The sequence below is a fragment of the Ischnura elegans genome, chromosome 8 (assembly GCF_921293095.1).
Source record: "Ischnura elegans chromosome 8, ioIscEleg1.1, whole genome shotgun sequence".
NCBI classification, from domain to species: Eukaryota; Metazoa; Arthropoda; class Insecta; order Odonata; family Coenagrionidae; genus Ischnura; species Ischnura elegans.
Window position 1 is genome coordinate 12089218 of NC_060253.1, and position 23253 is coordinate 12112470.

Consider the following 23253-nt stretch of genomic DNA (forward strand, 5'->3'; position numbering starts at 1 on the left):
GAAAAAATTACATTATCTGTAAGGAAATTTATTTGCGACCACAAACTGCAAACGATCAATGCGGGACAACAAAGAATGTGAGAACGGAAGATCGGGGTTCCATTGCACTTGACTCAACCCGAATTTTGAGTACTCAAACATCCCTAATAATAACATACAAATACGATACATGTTTGGAGGCAAAGTGGTCAGCTCTAAAGTGTGGTGGATGGAGGACTGAACCTACCCAAGCCCCAACATGTCCTCTCTCTGCCATGCAGCACTCCCACTAGACGTTGGGTGCTGCACATTTAGTTTGTTGTGGGCGTTTGAATGGCAAGATGCTCTTCACATTTTTGCAGAGGTAGGCAAAATAATTAATAATTACTTAAGTCAGAGCAACAAAATTACCTTTCTGCTTTTGAATATCTTCATGAAGGTTAATCACATCATCATTCAGAGCTATTTTATCCCACCCTTCAGCAATTTCACTAAGCAGTATCATGCTAGTTTCTGCCTCATCAAGTAAGTTTTTCCTTCTTTTCTCCCTGGCTTCCAAATCCTCATTACGTCGCTGAACTTCTCTTGAGTCATTTGCCACACGGATGTTCGTTACCTGAAAAATATTGAGTTAAAAGATAAAAGCCTGATCAGCAGAAAAAAAATTATGAGAAGGGTAGAACAGACTTGTTGAGGGTATAGAGAGGGGACAACTAGATGAGACCATTTCTATCACGAACGATTAAGTATTCACATGAATTATAAGGGGTAGGATTTTTTTGCTAGAAAGGACTGAGGTGAACCTTTCAGATTACATGAAATACATACAAGGTTATGCATTTATATACAATACTTTAAACATTTTCACAAATTGAAATTTTACATTATGTTTATGAATTTCCATACAACATAATGTGTATGTATCAGATGCAAACACCTATACAATAGAAAACTACTTTTTTAGTGTAACGCATAAAAACCATTACAGTAGATGCATTAATATAAGAATTATATGCCACAAACATCTCGTGACGTCAAGTAGAATTGTGAGCCACGAGTATAATTAGTCGTTTCAGGCATGACTTAATGAAATCTACTTGACATAATGAAAAGTAAAATAACCTTTGTAATTCACATGAAGTTTTAAATGTATGACCTAGGTTTCCACATGGAGCATCATTGTCTAGTGCAAATGCACAGAACACAGAGATTATTCTCTGTCTTATGTGGAATAATCTGTGTTCTGTGCATTTGTACCAGGCGATGACTTACCATGTCCAAAACTAGGTCGTACATTTAATATTTCTGTGGAATTACAAATTTTTCTTTACTTTTCATTATGAGCCATGAGATTTGGATTTCCGTAACACTCCTCCAATGAACATGTGTTGCAGGGTTCCAAAAGACGTTTGACATTCCAACTGATTAAAATACTTAGGAAAGTCTCAGTTTTCTACACAAATGCATATAACTTCTGAAGAATTAGGACTACATTTTAAATATGTAGACCTTTTTTTATTTCATATAGATATTCTAACAATAAATAATTTTTTTCTGAATGCGAAGAAAAACATCAATACCAAATCAAGATGCTAAATGAAATTGACAGAGAAGAAGAATAATCACATAGGTATGTATACCAAATCTTGTCCTTCCTTAAGAAGTTTTGAAAGAATTTCCTCACTCTTCTCCAGTTGACTTGTAACCAAAGCTTCATTTTCTTCCTCATGTCCTGCATCTTCACCAGCAGCTTTAGGACTGAAATAAGAAAACAAGGTAGGTACAGACACGCAGATATTGATGCTATAAGGGAAAACTGCAGAAGATGAAAACTCTTCCTATTAGAAGTATTTTTTACCTACTAATATAAAAGCCTTTAAAAAGTGAGTTATTCTTTAAAAAAATTAGTATTTTTCATATCAGATATTTTAATTGCTCATTTAGTCAAAACCAAAATATGCACTTGACATTCAACGGGATTACCAACTATGTATGTAGGGGAGGGTGGGGCACAGTGAAACATGGGGCAGGGTGAAACAATTCAAATTTCCCTCCTCCTGACAATTCTATGAATTAGTGCTCTCTGTGTTATATTAAGGAACTAACACCACAACAGCTGCTGCAGTCTCATGGCTTGTGCTCTTCTAGTCTCCTGTTGATGGATCAAAACCTATTTTAAGGTGAGAAAAGTAAATAATTCCAAAGAATTATTTCACACTGACAAACTTTTCCTTTTCATGGGAAATCTTAACTTATCATTGTATTTACTGTTACCATTTCTTAAGTTTTGGAGACCACCAAACATATTTCTATATCTTCATTTGTTTTCATGCAGTAAGTTTATTTATTCAAGATGGCCTGGTGGGGCACACTGAAACAAGATAAATGGGGCACAGTGAAACATGTTTCACTGTGCCCCATGTCTCATTTAGGAAGAACTATTTGACTTGAAATATGCAGTGTGGATTACTATAGTAATTATTATTGTTATTCTGATGGAATTTCATTATTTTCAGAATAAAGATTCCAAAAATGAGGAATAGAATAAGAAAGAGCCATATTGGATCCTTCACAGATGGTGAAATGCGCGCTGCAGTTCATCTTGTTCTGCATGAAAACTATTCAATCAGGAAAGCAGCCAAAGAATGTAATGTCAATTATGTAACACTCAGTCGGTATGTTTATTTGTTTTTTGCATGTGAACATCTTGTAACATTGAAAGTTTTCTGAAAATTTTTTTAAATTTCAAATAAACAGTAAACGTAAACTGACATTCAAATTTTCCAAATAATAATTTTGAAAAGATTCTTTTCAGGTATGTGAGTAAGCAAAAAAAGGCTAGTGATGAAGGGACTGGTGAACATGTTCGCATGACACCAAAATATCAATCCAGATTGATTTTTACAGCTGAACAAGAAAAGTGCTTGGCTGACTATTTGATAACATGCTCAAAACTCTGTTATGGTCAGTCGACTCGTAACACTCGAGAGCTAGCTTATGAAATGGCAGTGGTGAACTCTATACAAGTGCCAAAAAACTGGCATGATGACTCTGCTGCAGGTTTAGACTGGCTACGATTGTTCTTGAAGCGAAATCCAAATTTAAGCATTCGGCAGCCTGAAAACTGTTCTCTTTCTCGTTGCACATCATTTAATGCACACACAGTGAAAACATTTTTTGACAATCTTGGTGCAGCCTTAAGACGTTCAGAATGTTTTGGTGATGGTTCCAGAATATGGAATCTAGATGAAACTGGTACCTCAACAGTCGTAAATAAGTCTGCCAAGGTGATTGCAGAAAAGGGATCCAAAGGGGTAAATAATGTAACAGCAGGTGAAAGGGGAACTCTAGTTACTACATGCTGTTTTGTGAGTGCATCCGGAAACACCATACCCCCTGCATTTGTTTTCCCAAGGGTCAAGTTCAGTGATCATATGTTGATCAATGCCCCTCCTGGCTCTCTTGGACTGACATCGAAAAGTGGTTGGATGACAGCAGAAATATTTCCTGAAGTTATTAAGCACTTCATCAAACATACAAAAACAAGTAAAGAAGACCCTACACTGCTAATAATGGATAATCACCAAAGCCATATTAGTATACAAGTAATAGATTTGGCAAAAGAGTATGGCATAATGATTGTGACTCTTCCACCTCATTGCAGTGCCAAATTACAGCCCTTGGATGTTTCCTGTTATGCTCCATTTAAGACCTATTATGCCGCAGCAGTTGATTCCTGGAACAAAAGCAATCCAGGTAAAGCTCTTTCCATCTACCATATTGCAGGATGCGTCAATTTTGCCCATCAAAAGGCTATGACTCCAGCTACTATTATTAATGGATTCAAAAAAACTGGAATATATCCATATAATAGGCACATTTTCACCGAGGCAGATTTCTTGAGTAGTTCTGTAACAGACCAGCCTTCTCCTGAAACTGAAGAGTGTGACTTATTGAGCCAAGAATTAAGAGCAACTGCAAGTACTTCCAGTTTAAACAATGGTCAAGGTGAAGATAAAAGAACTTTTCAAAGTCCTGCTCAGTTCAAGGGCTATCCTAAAGCCGCTCCAAGGAAAAATTCAACCAGGAAAAGAGAACCAGGCAAAAGTATGATCATAACAGACACACCAGAAAAAATCCGTATGATGGAAAAGAAAAATACAGCTATAGGAAAAAAAACTTCTGAGGCAACTAAATCATGCAGAAGTTTATTTAATGCCAATGTTGCCATTGATAACTGTGAGGGGCCCCATCAAAATTCAGACACCACGTCAGAGGGAGGACTTTCAAACCCCTTGGAAGGTAATGAGGATATTTTAGAAGGTTTTGGAAATAAAGTAGGTACAGTAAAAGTTGGTGATTATGTTTTGATTGAGTTTTCATCGAAGAAAAAATTCTACTATGTAGGTAGAATAATTAAAGAAGCAAGAAAACACAATGGCGCTGAAGTTACATATTTACGAAAAAGTTCCAAAGTGCCAAATTCATTTTTTTTCCCACATATTGAAGATATAGCATCTGTCAGCATGAAAGACATTAAATTAGTTTTACCACCTCCTTCTTATCGCAAAGGAACTGCAAGAATGAAAAGGTTTATTTCATTTAAAATTTCATTTGCCAATTTAGATGTTCGTTAAGCTTCTAATTATCACTGACTAAGGTGCAGTTTGTTTCATGTTTTTTAATCCATTACTGTATTCATGCATTGTGAGTTTCATTCTAGTGAAAATATTGCCAAAGGTAAAAATAAATGGTATTATAAAATCTGAAAAAATGTGTTTCACTGTGCCCCATAAGTAAAAAAGGCCCTGTTTCACTGTGCCCCACACATGGGGCACAGTGAAACAATTGACATATCACTACAAAAATTGATGTAAATCCATTGCTTTTTTAAATAATTCCATTTTTTAAAGTAGGAATAGTGAAGAAAATGACAAGCACCATTTATATATTTTCATTGTTATTTTATTTTCAAAAGCAATGTTTTTATAGGCAAAATAATAATTTTTGTTTCACTGTGCCCCACCCTCCCCTACAGGATAAATACAGGCATATTTCAGTCCCCATATGCCCTCCTCTCCCAGACATGCTGCAAGGAATTTCTTCAGGGGTTTAAAATCACAGCTCAACTTGTGTGAAATTGGTTGATTTAGCCTCCTTCATTAAGACATTATTATAGCCTTGTGTTAATGATCATTATAAATGGCTGGCAAATTAAGTCTTCATGGTACACAAATAATTTTGTTTATCATTGTGCATAAGACAAATTAATGAACACACAGGAAAATCCATAAGCCCATTGAAGTTGGAAAAAATAAATACCTTCAAAGTTAGTTTTGATTGCCCAGCTAATTGTAATCCGGTTTTGTTGATATTTTCCAACTTTAATTGACATTCAGATTTTCCTATCTTAGGACCTTTTCACACTACAAATTTACTAATTTTGTTAATTATTTATTATGCCTATTATATAAATTGATCAATTGATGCAGCAATGTGTCATATGTGACGGCAAGGGTCGTTCCGATGGATCCATGACTGAGGGGTTGGGGGATAACAATTAAGGGTCCTCTACCGCCTGTGCTATCCCTTTGTTGGCTCAGGCCTCGTTAGAATAATTCAGCACCAAGCACCAGGTGGAACACTTGAGATCTAGCTACTGCAGCTGAAGGATTAACAACTTCCATCTACAAATGAAATATGAGGTATGGTACACCTTCCTCGTGCTTGATTGTTTTTGCCTCCATATTTACTTGCATTCATCACCCTTTCCTATCTCCTGAACATCTTACTCCATTCCACAATATCAATACCTTCTCTGAGTCCATGAGCACTACAATACTTAATAGTTTCTTGCATATGGATCTTTTTTGAAACAGTAACCTCTGATAGAGTGCTGCCACTTTTCCTCTAACTTTTCCTAACTCTAAACAAGTTTTATTCCATTTTTCATTACATTCTTCAGCCTATTTTATTTTTTTATTAATTGCAGCACCACCGAAATACAGCACACAATGGCCATTTAAATTGGAGTTTTAAACAAATTTAACTGTAGGGTGGTTTCCAATTATTTTGTTATTGCCTACATCGAAAGATTATTACTCCTTGAGTACATATTTCACGCTTTCAGATTTTTAAATGACGATATCTATTTTTCGCGATTAAATTAAAAGTGAAAATTTGCAAGCGCGCGAAAACACGACAGCTAAGTATGAATGCGGGGAAATCTTTGTGTGACGTCATTCTGGTTCCCGCTGCCGCAAGTGAGGTGACCTTGGGGCGAGGCTCTGAGCGCTGATACGACGCACGATGCTAGCAGGTAGCTGAATACCATGCTAGCTGGTAGCGCTTGGCTTAAATAAGGATTATTCATACCTTATCAAACGAAGAAAACTTTCCGACCTTAGCCAGTTTTAATAGGTGATTATTAAGACATGTTTCCCTGAGCTCTGTGCCTCATGCATGCATTGGTAATCTCAGACGATGTAAAACTCCTATCTACTCGTATAGAAACTAGGTCCCTGTGATGCCACATGGAGTGGCATTGCATGGGCGCCAATCTGGCCATTTTCAAACGCGGTTAAAATTGACCGTTGCCATTCATTTAAACTGGGATTTCTAAAACCAAATAATTTGTATATTATGAAGACACTAATGGTGGGTAACGAATCGCAATCAATGCCTTTCGTTTTCTTTGATGAAGGAAACTACCTTATTACACGTGCACGAAAAGCCATGCTCTGGAAAGGGACAGCCTACCCAAGTGGACCTTAAGCCTGCAACCTCTTGCTTGGCAGGCAAGGACTTTAACCAGCTACCACTCAGGCCGACTGGTATTTTCAGCAAGAGTTTCAAAGTATGATCAAAATATAACATCACAGAGGTCTTTCCATTTCCATCAATGGCACAGTGACAGTGGTATTCCACTTGAATTGCGTTGACTTCCCAGGCTTGTGGAAATTTCAAGTAGTTTCCAAATAAGAGAATCATCACTGTAATGGAATAGTAGGTATCAAGCTTCTTCACAAAATGCTTTGGTGGCCAATTTCTCTACTGATTTTGTATTCTCCAGGAGCTGCTAAATTTTACAGATCTCTTACATTTTCTTTAATAGTATTCTTCGCGGGAAAATACCTTTTCCCAATCATTTCCAGCCATCCATCAATACTATTCTTCAGGGTATTGGTTGCCAGCAGTGGCAGCTCTTGTACCTCTCCAATTCATTCATGTTGCGGAGAATGTTTGGTATTACACTGCTTACCTACCCTGATTTTTTTTGTATCTTTACCTTATCAGTATGTAGCTTAGGTATATAACGCTGGCTCTTATTATCTTCCAGCATTTACTAATGATAAGTTGTACACTTTGCAGACATTATTGTTCTTCTTTCATTCATTTTTCCTCATGAATCACCATCCTATTTATATTTTTCTCTGTTCTGTTTTGTTATTTGCTGAATGAAGACATGTGTGATAAACTTCAGTGTTTGCCTCCAATGCCATATCTTGGAGAAATCCGACACAGAGATTTGTTGCTCTCTCAAGCACCGAATCTGAATATGGAGCTCTTTCAGAATGATCAAGAGAGGCTATTTATCCAAGATTCTTAATGTCACAGTTGTTAAATAAGGTAAAAACTGTGAAAATTTATGGTAACAATCAAAGTGCTATTGTTAAATTGTGCCAGTGTCCTAACCCAGTGTTACACACCAGGACAAAACAGATTGTCGTCCGATATCATTTCACTAGGAAGTCGATTGAGAAAAATGTAATAAATGTGGAATATCTACCGACTGAACTAATAGTGTCTGACATTATGACTAAAAGTCTGTGCAAGGTTGAGCATTAAAAACTTAAATACAGTCTGGGACTGTTCTCATTTTTTGTTTTACATGATGAATTGTATACATATCTTCATTTACTGCTAATGTCCAAAGAGTGAGAGGGAGTGTGAACTGTAGAGTGCAGAAACATTTGTATACATTTTACAAGATGTCTGCGGCATTTACCCAAAATGTTCATAGCTACCTGGATATCTAGCATTAGGGTGGTTTCCTATTATTTTTTTATAGCCTAATTCAAAAGATTATTACTCCTGGAGTATGTATTTCACGCTTTTAGATTTTTATATGACAATATCTATTTTTTGTGATTAAATGAAAAGTGAAAATTTTCAAGTGTGCGAAAACGCGACAGCTAAGTATGAATGCGGGGAAATCTTTGTGTGACGTCGTTCTGGATCCCGCTGCCGCAAGTGAGGTGACCTTGGGGCGAGGCTTTGAGCGCTGATACGACGCAGGACGACATTTGTTTTCTTTGATGAAGGAAACTACCTTTTTGGACACTTTCCCTCACCATTAGGAACTAAGGGGCCAAACCATGGCCACCTTTCATACCAGTATTAAAGGAGGCCATGGCCAAACTCTACAAGAGCAGCCTTAGTGGTAAGGGGTGCCTCCTGCACAGGGAGTCTCCTATGTACTGGATGGCTGCTAAAATCATGAACTCCCGCAGCCCAAGGGTTAAATTTCTACACTTTGATTCATGGGCATACCCATCGAGGGGCAGGAGGGGGCAGCTCTCCCCCCCTAGAAGCAAAAATCGTAAATGTTTTTAAGGAAAATTATATTTTTCAAGCAAATCATTTTAAAAACTAATAGAGAGCTTTAACAGTTTCTTTAAAATGTTGATTTCATTCTCCTTTTCCCTGCTTAAATCTTACTTACAACTTGAACAACCATGGCTTGCCCCCACTATAGTGCGCCCTTGTGTACTAACATTATAGTTCTTCTTTTATTAAATTTTTCCTCGATATCACTGCACTATACAAATCTGTTTCTCTGTTCTGATTGCAGAATAAAGACGTGTGTGACCAGCTCTGGTGTTTGCCTCAGTTCTTAGTCGCAAGAAGTATGTGACCCATTCTCCACCTAGAATTCATGGAGTTGGTGTTTGCCACCACCACACTCTTTTTTATTTGAGAAGTTCTCTTAAGTCTTGATTCACTTATTTAAATTTCCACCATCTGAATTCATGAACTATACTTCCACACCTACTCTCTGCACCATATGTTATTCCAATCCTTCATATCCAACATATTGTCTTTCCCTTGAATGAAACTGAGAATTCTTGTATATGGCTTCTCCCATTTAATTCAAATTTTCTCTAAAATCGTTAGCTTTTGCGCTGTGTATACCAACATAATCGAAGCACACAAATGAGTTTAAGAATTCAGCTTCCATACCAACGAATGTAGCAATCCTTCCTACAGCAAGGCCTTCTATGAGTAGTAAATAAGTTCTTAGGCGCCAACTTAAATTTTCCAGGAGACAGAGGCAATCGATAACAAGTAATATGACATCAACTTGGTCATACATGCCGAGGCAATGGGATGCCAAAGAGCCTTTCAGCCAAATAACAACTTGCGTTGATTGTAATAATATGATTTGACATAACCTTATCAGACGGGCAATAACTTGATAAATGACGGTTGATTCTCTCCCTGGTTGCTAAATAAATGGGCTTCGTTGCATTTTAGACGCCCAACCACTTTCTTCCAATATATCATACACTCAATAACGCTGCGACTCAAATTTAAAAACTTTTATTAGAAGCTACCCTGTAAACACAAATAGCTGCTGAAGCGCTGCACCGTAGCGCTGCAGACGGTGCCCACGCGCTGCTGACGCGCGACAGCAACCTTCAAATTTCCGTTTTTTGAATGCCACACGCGCTGCTAGAGCGCCACTGTAGCGCTGCAGAACAGCTGCGGCAGCGTAACGGAGGAGCATCACGAGCGCTGCTGAACAGCTGCAGCAGCGCCGTTCAGTTGCTGCGGCAGCACTGCAACAACCGTCTTGCAGCGCTGTAGAAATGCATTAGCAACGCTACACCAGCGGTGCTGCGGCGCCCGAATTTCGCTTTAATTGCGTACTGAATCAAGCTTATCCTTGCCAATTACTACCCGGTGGCCTATCCCCAAAAGCAATTCCATCATTCATGTGCAGGTCTGAATTATCATCGTTGCTATGCTCGTAGATATGCCTACTTGTCCGGGCACTAGTCAGCCTGGCAGGTGAATGAAGAAATAGCTATTGGGCATACGCTATGAAAGAGTACTGAAATAAATTATTAGGTCTTGATTGAATTATGCAGTTCAATCAAGACCTAATAATTTATTTCAGTACTCCTTCATAACTTATGCCCAATAGCTATTTCTTCATTCACCTGCCAGGCTGACTAGTGCCCGGACAAGTAGACATATCTACGAGCATAGCAGCGATGATAATTCAGACCTGCACATGAATGATGGAATTGCTTTTGGGGATTTACACTGAAAGCATACCATCAATGAAAAGGTCCGGAATAACCTGCATAACTATGGCCACAGGGTAGTAAACCAAAACGAAATTACCTTGACAAGGAGTTTGGCACACACGGTAGAATTCCATGACGGTCATAACCTAGAAAGTAAAATTTCCATAGACTTTCACTCTAGGCTTACCATCAGTACTTCACTCAGCCAAAACAGCACTAGTTCTCAAATCTCGAATCAAAAAAAGAATGCAAAATTAAGAACTGGTAACCACTCCATACAAAGCGTACAACAATCCTCAGAATAACTAAGCATACCTTAAACACAGATACTTACTCACCATTCGCTATATAGCATTATCCTTACAGCAGAATGAGTTTATGGTAGAAAAATAAAATTCAAAATATGCTTAAAAAATTTATTTTCAGCGCATCTTTTAATTTGCATCCCAAAAAGTTACAGAACAAAGAGACAGTATGCAAGGCCAGATTTAAATAGCAATTAATGGCAGTGGAAGTTTCTCTGCCCTCTCCTCAGAATATAAATTTGAAAATTAGAGAATAAACAAAATTCATGTTAAGTAATTAATGCATATGTCAGCAGAAGCAATGCAACGAAAAATCATCAAAAGCAAAGGCAACAAACATAGTACTCAATATAGAATGAGAATGCACCACAATTCCTAGTTACAGAACAAAATGACAGTACCCAAGGGCAGAATTGCATGGCATACAATAGCAGTGGAAGTTTTTATGCTCTTTCTTCGAAATACAAAACTGAAAATTAGAGAATAAACAGTGGTCGTTTAAAGTAATTATGCTAGACACATCAGATGAAGCAAGAGCCATTCAATGAAAAATAAAAGCATATATTCATAATAATACAACAGTATACACAATCACTGACAAAAACAGATCTCCTTATCCTGGTGCAATTGCTGGTACCACTCTCCTATCTTTTTATTTATTTTACCAAAACCAACATGAACCAGCGTAGGCTTCTTATCAGCATCTGAGGAAATACCAAAGAACACACATAAAGCAACTACTGATACAAAAGACGCACTCAATGGGAGATCAATTGTAAAAGGAGGGAAGGAATAAATGACAAGAGTAAAAACTATACCAAGAATAGCTTTGTAATAATTATAATATTTATCATGATGAATCATAAGCACGCAAGAGGATTCCCACATGCACACCACACGGTCACAACAATGTTACATACGCCAGAAAATTACACTCTCTCATTTATATAAAGGCTAAACTTGCCAAACACTCATGAAGGCAATCTACCCTGAAGCTAGAACTTGCAAAAACATTGTCAATATTTTCTAATTTGTTCTCAGAAGGTTCAGTGAACACACTCTTGAAGTAGGAATTCAATAAATTGACTTTCACGAAACTGTTTGCTAATACTTATCCATCATCGTATTTTAGCGATCAAACGGAAGATATTTTACATTGCTCGTACTTCCCTAACACCAGACCAAAATGCTTTTGAGTTATCCCGTTACTCCTCTACCAGCGTTTTCATTTTAAAATTCGTCAATGCATTCTTGAAGGCTTACTTAAACTTTAAACAACTTATATTTTTTAATTAGTAACACAAGATAATTACTGGATAAATCAGTATTGACATCTTCCATTTTAGCAGGGCATTCTCTCTGTCGCTTTAATGATTTTTTCACTCCCGCGTCAGCCCATCTCGTTAGACAATCTTTTTAGTATTTTACGAAAAAGGTTGGCTAACTAAAAACTTTTCAGCTGTGAACTTTTCCTGAGATATGCGTTACAAATTTCCTATTTCACTATTAATGGAAACCTATATTATTATTATTTTCAAGCTTATTTCCATGGTTCCAAACATAACTACGACCACGTATGTAAACAAAAACACTCACTCTTAAAATGAGTTTATATTCACCATGAAAGAATGCCAATTCTACCTAATTTCAAGGAGCATTGAATTTAAAGTAACTAAAATTATACATTTTAAAAGAAGATGATAAATTCTTACCTAATTAGAATCCCCAAGGACGATCAACAGTTCCACAACGTTGGCCGCCATAGCCTCAGCAAACTTCCCAAGCACCCTGTTAAACAATCGCGTATCGCGTAGCGGAGGATTGTTGCACAAACTCGCATTTGCAGCGCTCCAGCAGCGTGCTGCAGGCATGCTTTGGGCATGCGCTGTTGATGCGCTGCAATTGCATGTTTCGCCAGCGTGCTGCGAAAGAGCGCTGCACAAGCGCTGTTACCGCGCTTCATTTAAACGGAAACGAACTTGCAGCTGTGAAACCCCTGTGCAGCGCTGCTGCACCTATTTGTGTTTACAGGGTATAATTTCACCAGCATAAGGATGATAGAAGTAAAGAAACCGGATATTACCGCAGGGAAACATTTTATTTGTACAGTGCATAATCAGGGGTGGATGCGAGAATAAGGATAATTATGGTGAAGATACGTGTTGGATGCCACTTCACCGAAGAAAAACTTTGATCACGCAAAAGACGCATCCGACAATCGGAGAACACACGCATCGAACGAACACTTTTAAGTGTAAATTTGCACTGGAAACTATGCATTGAGCAAGTGCTACAATGAGGATGACTTAATTGTCCTTAAATTTAGACATTTGAATTAATAAAAATCCAAAGGTTAAAGAAATTGTTACTTTTTAGATGCTTCCACGCGTCGCTGAATGCGTAGCCTACGAGCCAATTTTCTCTGCTCCGGATCAGTTGAGTTTATATCTGGTTCGACGGTTTTCACATTTGCACCTTTTTCATTTACTTCGGAATCCACTTTTTCACTCATATTTGGTCACGAAAATGATAAAATATCTTGCGGTAGCCCTCCTTGACAGCAGTCACGGTCCTTGCGATTGTCAACAACTGCGTTTCAAGAAATGGCGGCAAACTTCCCTACGCGACGGAGATAGCGCGAAATTTGAATTTGGGTGTTGTCTCCTCATGGTTTCAATAATATTTTCATGAATTTTCGAGGATAAAATTCATGATTAAGCTACAGATTATGGTAGTATTGTTTGTACTTTAGTAGGTATAGCGCTCGTTAAATATTCAGTCAGTATTGACAGAGTAGCTCATACAGATGCCGATTTTTTCCACTTGAGGGTCATCTCGTAGAGAAAATCATTGGTCAAGTCGACTAAAAATCTTTATAGTAATAATATGGGTTGTATCATGAGTACTTACGCCTAAACAGTAACTTGTGTAATTCGCCGAAATGGGTAATGGTTTCTGTGCAAGGATGTGTGGGTGATGTTGAAGACTCCCATCTGAAAAATTTGTCTTAAGTGCTCTTTTTGTTCTTAAGATAGCTACCATAACATCAATGATTACATCGTACTTTTTAAAATTAACAGCTACTAACAACAACCAATCCCGCAGCCCACACTTGTATTTAGATTTAATTTCTAACGTTTCACCTGAAAGGGGAAGGGATCTGCGGGAACCCTTGTGATTCATAAGGGTTCCCAGATTGCTCTCTATATGTATCTGCTTTTTAATCGTCTCATCATTTTGCACATTTTTTAATGAGAATATAGGATGTGATCGTTTGCAATGAAGCAGAACAACTCCTGGAAAAATGCATTTTAAATTCTTTTCTATATATTCGTTATTCTTCAAATTTGACTAATTTTAACAACATTATTTCTTTCCCATTCAAATGCCCTAGGAACTTAAATCTTGGAAGAAGACTGACTTGACCTACTGATTGATGGAAATATATTTTCATGGTAAATCACATCTATGCTCAGCTCTATTTCGTTTTCTGGTAAAATTCCAATAACACCGAATCCACTAACATTTTGAACTGATGTAGAATTGAAACGAGATACATATCATTTCATGACATCACATGTGACATCACATATAAATGAGCTGATGACATGGCAGGATGGTGCCCCATCCTGCCATGTCATCAGCTCATTTATATACCTTTCTAATTCACATTTTCTAACACATTTTGAACTGCTTTGGATTTGCCATGGAAACTGATATGAAACAATAATTTCCTCACCTTTTCAACCTTTGAAACTCATTTGGCATAAATATTGGAACAGATTTGTATGCACTCATTCATAGGCGGATCTAGGGAGGGGGGGGGCACGGGGGCACTTTCCCCTCCCCCCCCAGACCCTCGAAAAATATGCAAGTTTTTTAATACGGTCCCATTATCATTGTACTCGTTTTGTATTACGAGGTATCCTTGTGCCCCCCCCCCCCCCCAGAAAGAAATCCTGGGTCTGCCCCTGCACTCATTCACATGTGGAACTCATTTGTATAGTATGGCTTAAATGAGCGGTTACTATAGTTGAATGCATCGATACACGGGTTTTATGCTGACAATACCCGAGTATTATTTTTACACTGTATTTCCACCAAAAAAACATGTGTAAATGACTTGTCGGTGCTGTCTGGGTATTAGAGAATTTTCATTTACTAGATCAAACGAAGCAGACTGAACTTCATACATTGGCATGTTTCATAGTGTAGAAGCCAGTTCCAAAACAAATGATGACATCAAAAAATTGCATGGCATCTTTCAAAAGGAATTGCAAATGTGTGGTAAGTATAGTTACTCGTGAATCTTCTCCACACATAGCTGTTACAATACAAATGATGACACCTCAAAATCCTGTTGAATCCTTCAAAAGGAGTTCCTATGTGTAGAAAGCAGCTACACATGGACACACTCTGTACAAAGCAGTTTGAGAGGGAATTACCATAATGAGTTACAGATTTCTTCATAAATCCAATGTTTGGCACATATGAGTTTCACCGCAGTTCCATGATAGACTTTGATGTTTCAAAGCAGTTTCAAGAGGATTCTAAAGCAGTTGCAAAGCAAATGTTTTTCCATAAGTAGTGTGTTGGCTTTCCACCCTGATGGTCAGGTTAAAATTCCGGTGGTGATGGGGATTTTTCAGAGAATATCCAAACCCTACTTCAGTTCTGGGCCGCGGAAACTTCAAGCATGGCACTCCAATGATTGGATGGGACATAAAGCCGTGGTGTGCCAAGAGCCATAGGTTTATATTAGCAGGCTAATGCTGATGCCGGTTTTCTTCCTCCCACATCTATACCATTGTAAATTAAAGGAGGTGGCCACTGTAAAGAGGTGGAATCTACATATTTGTATTGGAAATTGATACAAATCCATAGAAAACTGGCTTCTAATGGAGGTGACCTATGAATGAGGGTGACCATTTGGGCATGTTTCACTCTACGTATGTAAGTACATACTTACTTTCTTTGCGAGGTTTTGCAAAGAGAGGGAATGGGTAGTGAAGCATTTTCATGGCATTCCCCTAGTGTTTTGGCAATTTCCATGAGTTTGTGGAGCGATTCAAACTTCTAGTTAGACTTCTCCCATGTAAACGCCAACTAAATGCTTTATTAATGCCCTGCTAGGCTTAACTCAGGCATTCACAAGTGCTGGTCAACAGGCAAATCAATAAATGGACTTTTCTACCACACTAATGAGGTCTCTTCAAATGCTTACTTTTAGTGATGGGCACTGTGTGAGTGAGTCAGTTCAAATGTGCAACTCAGCAGATAGAGCTATGAGGCAAGAGAGTCTTATTTGGTGAGTCGCAACTCCCTCCCCTCTGCAGTCCGCACACAACTCTCTCCCCTCCGCAAACGACTCCCTCCGCGTACACTGTGAGTGTTGGAGTCGTAAGCGGTAGAAGTCTGACTCCATGCACACATGACTCCCTTCGCAAACAATGTGCACTGGAGTTGTGCTAGGCGTCAGACTCCCAGCGCTCACGACTCCCTCAGCACACAATGTGCATGTTGGAGTCGTGAGCGGTGGATGTCAGACTCCATGTGCACATGACTCCTTCCACAATCATTTTCTATGTGAGGCACTGCCCCCCTCCCCTCAACCCAGAAGCACTTTGCTAAGTCGCACTGTGCAAGCTGCTCTCTGGAATGTGAGCTCCACAAAAAGAGTGGTTTATGCCATCACTACTTACTTTACAGCATTTTGGTCACATGAAATCCTCCCATTCATCGTTGGTATTAGGTATGTAGCCTTCAAAAATACCAGAAATATTTGAGATGAAACAGCAGACAACCTCAATTTAAGAAAAATTTATTATTATTTAATTAATCAAAATTTATAGGTAACTATATGAACTGTCTCAGCTTAGTTACCATCAACAAACAAATGCAATGCAATGGAATGAAAGGTACCTATGTCAAAATTGTAGTCTAGTTTAAATACGTGGGTAAAAACTTGCATTAAAAATTCTTCAAGGCATATACTGCAAGACACAATCAACATTCATTGATAATGTTGCAGAATCCTTTGAGAGATGTAAGAGGAAATTGTAAGCTGATTTGGAAACTTCAAACTTGGAATCGGAGGAGGAAGCCCCTATTATAGAAAGAAGCGAAAGCCTGAGAGGTTCCAATATTAACGAAGAATCCACTGAAGACACCATACCATCACCTCCTGCTCCACCAGTATAGGCTGTCAGTTGAAAAATAAACTCTTGTTATTCCAAAACATATTATATTAGAGTCATTTATCCTGAATGGGGTGCTCTCATAAAATTAAAAAGGTAATTTTTTTACAAGTTTAGATAAGTAAGTTAAAGTTATTAACGAATGCAAATTATGACTTCATAATTCATAATATTCTAGTTGCTAGAGATCTTCAAAGTTTGCAAAAATTACTAAATTCTTTCGCACTACAAAAATGCCCTGTGACGTCAGAATGCAATAGTAAGCAGACTCGCTCCATGGCTTAGACCATATAAGCAACAATAAGTAAGAAAAAATTGAAAGTTTTTCTATTTGCTGTGTGAAGGGCGAATTTTGATAAGATTTATGAATACGCATAGGTAGGGTATTTTTTTAAAACTCTTACAGGTGATGGACTTCCAGAGGACTACCCAAAATTGGTTGAATTCTGCCTTCGAAACAATTATTTCCTATACAACGGGGAAATATATGAACAAAAAAGTGGTGCAGCAAAGGGTTCCCCGCTTTCTCCCGTAATAGCCAATTTATATATGGAGTTTTTTTTAGAAGAAGGCACTTGAGATGAGTGAAGAGAAACCATCATGCTGGTTGAGATATGTAGATGACACTTTTGTGATCTGGCCACATGGGAAAGAAAAACTTGAGGCATTCCACAAACATCTAAATACAGTACATCCAGACATCAAATTCACAAAAGAACTTGAAGACAGAGGTTGTCTCCCTTTCCTAGATGTCCTGGTTAAAAAAAAAAGGATGGAAGCCTAGGTCATTCAGTGTATAATAATAATAATAATAGATTTATTGGTCCTTAAGTAAATGGTTTACAATTGACCTCGTCAGTTCACTATTTTTACATATAATTACAATTTGCAACTTAAATAAAGAACAAGATTATTCAGAAAACCATATCTGCTGCATGAGTGAAAAACTCATTCACGCGGAGTACAGCGATTTAGATGCTAGCCAGGAGTGTACAACAGATTTGAATTTTGTACTGCTGCTTCCTCTTGCAGACTCAGGTAAATGATTGAAGAGCTTAATGCCCATGTTTGAAAAGGAATTTTGTGTTATATTTAGTCTCATTTGACCTGCAAATAGGTGATTATTTCTTCTAGTGTCATGGTCATGTATGTCGGATCTTATTGTAAAAGACTGGAGATGTCTTTCGTATGTACAAGTACTCTATATACATACAGACTGCAGACGGTCAGTATATTCAGTTTCCTGAATAATGGCCTACAATGTTCAGTAGAGGGAGAATGAGTTATTATTCTTATGGCTTTTTTCTGTAACAGAAAAACAGATTTTGTGGCTGGGGCATTACCCCAGATCTCTAGCCCATAACTCAAGTGACTGTTGAAAAGAGCATAGTAAATGGACTTGAGATGTTCTGAGGGGATTATAAAGCTTAGCTTCCTCAATAAGTACAGTGATTTTGAGAGTTTTTTTGTGATCTCTGAAATGTGTGCAGTCCAATTTAGTTTTGAGTCTAGGTGAAATCCTAAAAGTTTTACTGTGTGCGCCGCGCGCATTAGGGATTTTAGGCTACAGATGAGATTTTGCGTTTTGTCTTTATTTAGTGTAAAACCATTAGTTTTAAACCATGTTGTGGCTGTACTTAGATTGCTGTCAAGAAGGCTGTAGGCATCCGATAAATTTTTGCAGTTGTGCAATATTTGTTGCATCATCAGCACACAGGATCGAGTCTGATGGGAGGTTGTTGGGGAGATCGTTTATCATTATTAAAAAAAGTAAAGGTCCCAGGACAGAACCCTGGGGAACTCCATATTGAATTTTAATTGAAGAAGATTTTTGCCCATCCAGATCAACACATTGAGTTCTACCAGAGAGATAAGACTGGAAAAGTGTAAGTTCTAAACCAGAGGTTCCGTAGAATTCCAGTTTCTTTAGAAGTAACCCAGTGAGAAATGGGTGGTAGAATCCACGTGGAACCCACGTGGAGAATTAACGTGGATACCACGTGTTTTTGGTCGTGGAATCAACGTGGAACCCACGTGGAAATTTGGTGGAAAAATTAAAACAGCAGTTGGTGCTGTCCTAAAACCATTAAAACCTCAACCACTCTAGTATATCTAAACCTTCTATATATGTGTCTACGATTTTTCATGTGCTCTCATGGCTACCTTTCCACGAATTATATAAAAATAGAATGTGCGATACATTTTCACATAACTAGCGTGGTTTCAGGATGATAAATGACGCAATGTCACCAGAGAGTTAAGTTCCACAAATTAGAAATTCTGTTTAACAATTAATGCTAATCACCACAAATCCACTTGAAATCAACGTGGATTCCAGGTGGGTCCAACCACTCAATATCCACCACCACCAAATATCCACCACTCAACGTGGATTCCACGTGGGTTCCACGTGGATTCCACCACCCATTTCTCACTGGGAAAGGGTGATGGACACAATCAAAAGCCTTGGAAAGGTCACAGAGAGTTAGCAGAGGGTTTGATTGTTCTTCAAGAGAGCTTATGATTTTGTTAACAACCATTTCCAAAGCCTGAGTGGTAGTTTTTCCTGAACGAAAACCATATTGAGAAGGGGAGAGCAAACTATTGTTTTCTAGGTAAAGATATAATTGGGATTTGATCAGAGCTTCAAAAACTTTGCCAAAGACAGGTATCATAGAGATTGGATGATAATTCTGAGGGTTATCCTTTGCCCCTTTCTTGTGAATGGGGATCACTCTTGAATATTTGAGAGCTGTAGGAAAGACCCCAGATTGAAGACATGTGTTGTAAATAATACAGAGTGGTTCAGCAATATTTTCTTTTATGCTCTTGAGTAGGTTGTTAGAAAGACCATAGATATCCTTGGAGTTCGAGATCTTAAGTGAATTTATTGTTTTTATGACTTCACGGGGTGTTATCCACTTCCTAATGACACTGCTGATTACTTACAGAGTTTTTACTTAGGAGCTGAAGAGCCTTACTTTGGTCTGTAGTGTCGGTAACGATATCATCCACAGATTCTATAAAGAATTTGTTGAAAACATCTGGTGATATTGACTGATTCGGAGAGCTCTTAATTTTCCCAGTTTCTTTGTTGATTATTTTCCTCATTGCCGCAATTTTATTCCCAGAATTGTTTATGGCTGTGTTGTTGCAAATCTTTTTTGCACTTATGATACGTGTATTATATTCTTTACGTAATTGTAACAGTAGCTTCCTGACGTTTACATCACAGTGTACCTTATAAGATCTGTGTAAGAAAATAATTTTATTTCTAATACTCTCTAACTCTGGCGTTATAGAAAGAAGATCCACAACGACAGGTATTTAAATTCAACATTGAATCACCACCCACCACAAAAGGCATGCGTTATAAAAAGGCTAACCCAGGGGCCCAGCCAGGAATTAAGGCTGAGGGGGGTTTAGGTGCAAGTAATACCGGGGTGTGTGGGGGTATGGTATACCCACCAGGATAAGCGGTAGGTGCGAGATTAATAAATTGAGGAATTATAAGATAAACAGCTCAAAATGGTGAGTTTTACGGCTTTCTGAGGGACATTTTATTTATCCTTACGCTATTCTATTAGTAATATCATTCTAATTAAGTAAAATGGATTAAACTTAAATATTTCTCTGAGCTCTGGGGGGGGGGGGGGGGTTAACCTCCAAACCCCCTCCCCCCCCCCTCGCTGCGCCACTGCGCTTACCCACTGAGCCAAAATCGTGTGTGATGCAGAGCATATCAGTGGTGAAATGCGACACCTTATGTGGGCACTGAAAGGTAATGGTTATAGTGTCTCTTTCATAAGAAGAGCGATGAAAGAAATATTTCTGCTTCAAGATGACGACCACAAGGGGAAGAAGCCATTAGCATACACTAAACTTCCATACATCTCTGGCAGGGTCGCAGCCAGGAATTGAGGCTGGGGGGGGGGGGGGGGGGGTTCAGGTGCAACTAATACCGGAGTGTTTGGGGGTGTGGAATACCCACCAGGATAAGTGTTAGATGTGAGATTGATGAATTGCGTAATTTTAAGATAAATGGTTCAAAATGGTGAGTTTAAGGCTTACGGGATATTTTATTAATCCTTACACTATTCTATTAGTAATATCAATCCAATTAAGTAAAATGTATTAAACTTAAGCATTTCTCTGATCTCTGAGGGGGATCCCCCAAAGGGGAAACCCCCAAAACCCCCCCTTGCTGCGCCACTGATCTCTGGGGTCACCGATAGAATCGATAGAATCCTTCAAAAAGGCAACATCAAGACTCACTTCTGCACGGTGAAGAAAATTAAAAATATCCTACCTTCACCGAAGGATAGCCATTCTCCCCTATAATCCATGGGAGTGTATGAGGTTCCCAGCTGCTGCTGCGGCAGAAGCTACATGGGATAGAGCAAGCGTTCTATCTCCCAAAGGCTTAAAGAGCATGAAAGAGCGTTGAAACTACATCAGTGGGATGCATCTGTGGTCGCTGAACATTACACCTCCAGCCCTGGGCGTAAAATAATGTTTAATGCTACACGGATATTGGTGAAGACGGAAGAATATCATCCGTGCCTCATACGTGAATGCGTCGAGATAGCGAAAAGGCCAGACAACTTCAACAGGGAGGATGGATATAACCTCAGCCACATATGGAGAGGGTTCCTGGCCCAATCTAATGACCAACGGCTATCGCCTTCCGTGAAAATTCAAAATCGGGTCAACAATGGGTTAACGAAACCTATGTAAGTTCGGGACGAGAATGGTTTCCCTCCCATTCTCTCTTGATAACGCTCCCAGTAAGATGAGTGAAACGTCGAGTAAGAAAATGTTACCTACCTACGCAGCAAATCCCGAAAACAACCACCAACATTGATAAAAGAAGCTGTGAAAATCTTCATACAAAAATGGCAATGGGTCGTTTTGAGCACAAGATTCAAAGACAATTTAAAAATTGGAATTTTACGAATAATATGCAGGTAAGAGAAGAACTGCTTTCATTGTAATTTTTAGCACGAAGGGTATGTTTTTATTGTATAATCATCCATTTTCAGTGGAATTCCCTATTCTCCTAGTGGGTCCAATTTGAATATGAATTTCTAGAAAATATCTTCTCAAGAAATCTTGTAGATATCAGTAAAACAGACATTCATATATCTACAAAATGTCTAGAAGATATATTCTAGATATTAACTGAAGATGTTCTTGATATTATGTGGGCAGTTGCATAGGGACATGCGTTGGGAGGTCAAAAGAGTAGACAGGCAATAGGGTAGTTTCCTTCATCAAAGAAAACAAAGGCATCGAATGCGATTCGTTACCCACCGTTAGTGTATTCATTATATACAAATTATTGGGTTTTAGAAATCCCAGTTTAGACGAATGGCAATGGCCAATTTTAACCTCATTTGAAAAAGGCCAGATTGGCGCCCATGCGATTCCACTCCATGTGACGTCACAAGGACCTAGTTTCTATACGAGTAGATAGGAGTTTTACATTGTCTGAGATTACCTATGCATTATACATGAGGCACAGAGTTCAAGGAAACATCTCTCAATAATCACATATTAAAACTGCCTATGGTCAGAAAGTTTCCTTCATTTGATAAGGTATTAATAATCCTAATTTAAGCCAAGCACTACCTGCTAGCAGGGTACTCTGCTACCTGCATCGCAGCGGCACACATATCCTCTCCCCATGGTCACCTCACACGGAAGCAGAGGGAACCAGAATGACGTCACACAGGCTTTTCCCAGCATTAATACTAAGCCGTCGCAATTTTGCGTGCTTGAAAATTTTCACTTTTCATTTAATCGCGAAAAATAGATATCGTCCTTTAAAAACCTAAAAGCGTGAAATGCGTACTCCAGGAGTAATTCTTTCGATTTAGGCAATGAAAAAATGATAGGAAACCACCCTATTGTTTCATTTTTAAATCCATGAAATGGTCAACTTCATCGATCTTCTTTTCGTCGTTTTCTAATGACCTTAATAATTTCCAATCTCTCACTTGCTACCATTTCAAAATTTTCTGCCAACATTGATATGTAATGCCTCCCATATGAATTTCTCTGTGTTCTGAGAAGAACTGTGTATTCATAAATCTTATTAAAATTAGCCCTTTACATGGCAAATGGAAAAACTTTAAATTTTTTCTTACCTCCTTTCCTGTTTCAACACTCTCTAAATGACATCTACTGATAGAGCAGCCCTTTTGACATCTTGGCAGAAACAGCCGAGCTTGTCCTGATCCTTTACTTTTGTTTTGTATTTTAAGCAATTGCCCTTGATATTCTTCCACTTTTGCAGTCCTCCACTGCATTATAAAATAAAAAATATCGATCAATTAGTCAACCAGTGAAGGAATACATTGTTTCAGGTATCTCGCAACAGGAGAAACCTTTCAATCAGTGAGCTTTGCTTTATGCATTTCACACAGCTATGTAAGGTTCATCATCAAAGAAACA

General features: G+C 38.3%; 2 protein-coding genes across 3 annotated transcripts in view; one reads left to right on the plus strand and one right to left on the minus strand.

Moving 5' to 3' along the window:
- Positions 1 to 13181, minus strand: part of LOC124163477 (dynein regulatory complex protein 1) — a 114983-nt gene extending 101802 nt beyond the window's left edge. The window contains exons 1-3 of the mRNA XM_046540411.1: positions 12970 to 13181; positions 1620 to 1737; positions 391 to 595 (exon numbers count right to left, since the gene is read on the minus strand). Coding sequence (XP_046396367.1) covers positions 391 to 595; positions 1620 to 1737; positions 12970 to 13112 — 466 coding nt within the window. The 5' untranslated portion in view covers positions 13113 to 13181. The remainder of the gene's footprint in view (positions 1 to 390; positions 596 to 1619; positions 1738 to 12969) is intronic.
- LOC124163479 lies at positions 1980 to 4735 on the plus strand. 2 transcript variants are annotated; one of them, XM_046540412.1, is made up of 3 exons: positions 1980 to 2159; positions 2496 to 2654; positions 2795 to 4735. In XM_046540412.1, the coding sequence occupies exons 2-3, from the start codon at positions 2512 to 2514 to the stop codon at positions 4614 to 4616; spliced, it is 1965 nt and encodes a 654-aa protein (XP_046396368.1). In that variant the 5' UTR covers positions 1980 to 2159; positions 2496 to 2511; the 3' UTR covers positions 4617 to 4735. The 2 variants fall into 2 exon arrangements, with proteins under 2 accessions (XP_046396368.1, XP_046396369.1); XM_046540413.1 differs by lacking the exon at positions 1980 to 2159 and having other exon boundaries at positions 2564 to 2654; positions 2784 to 4735.
- Positions 13182 to 23253: the final 10072 nt, after the last annotated feature.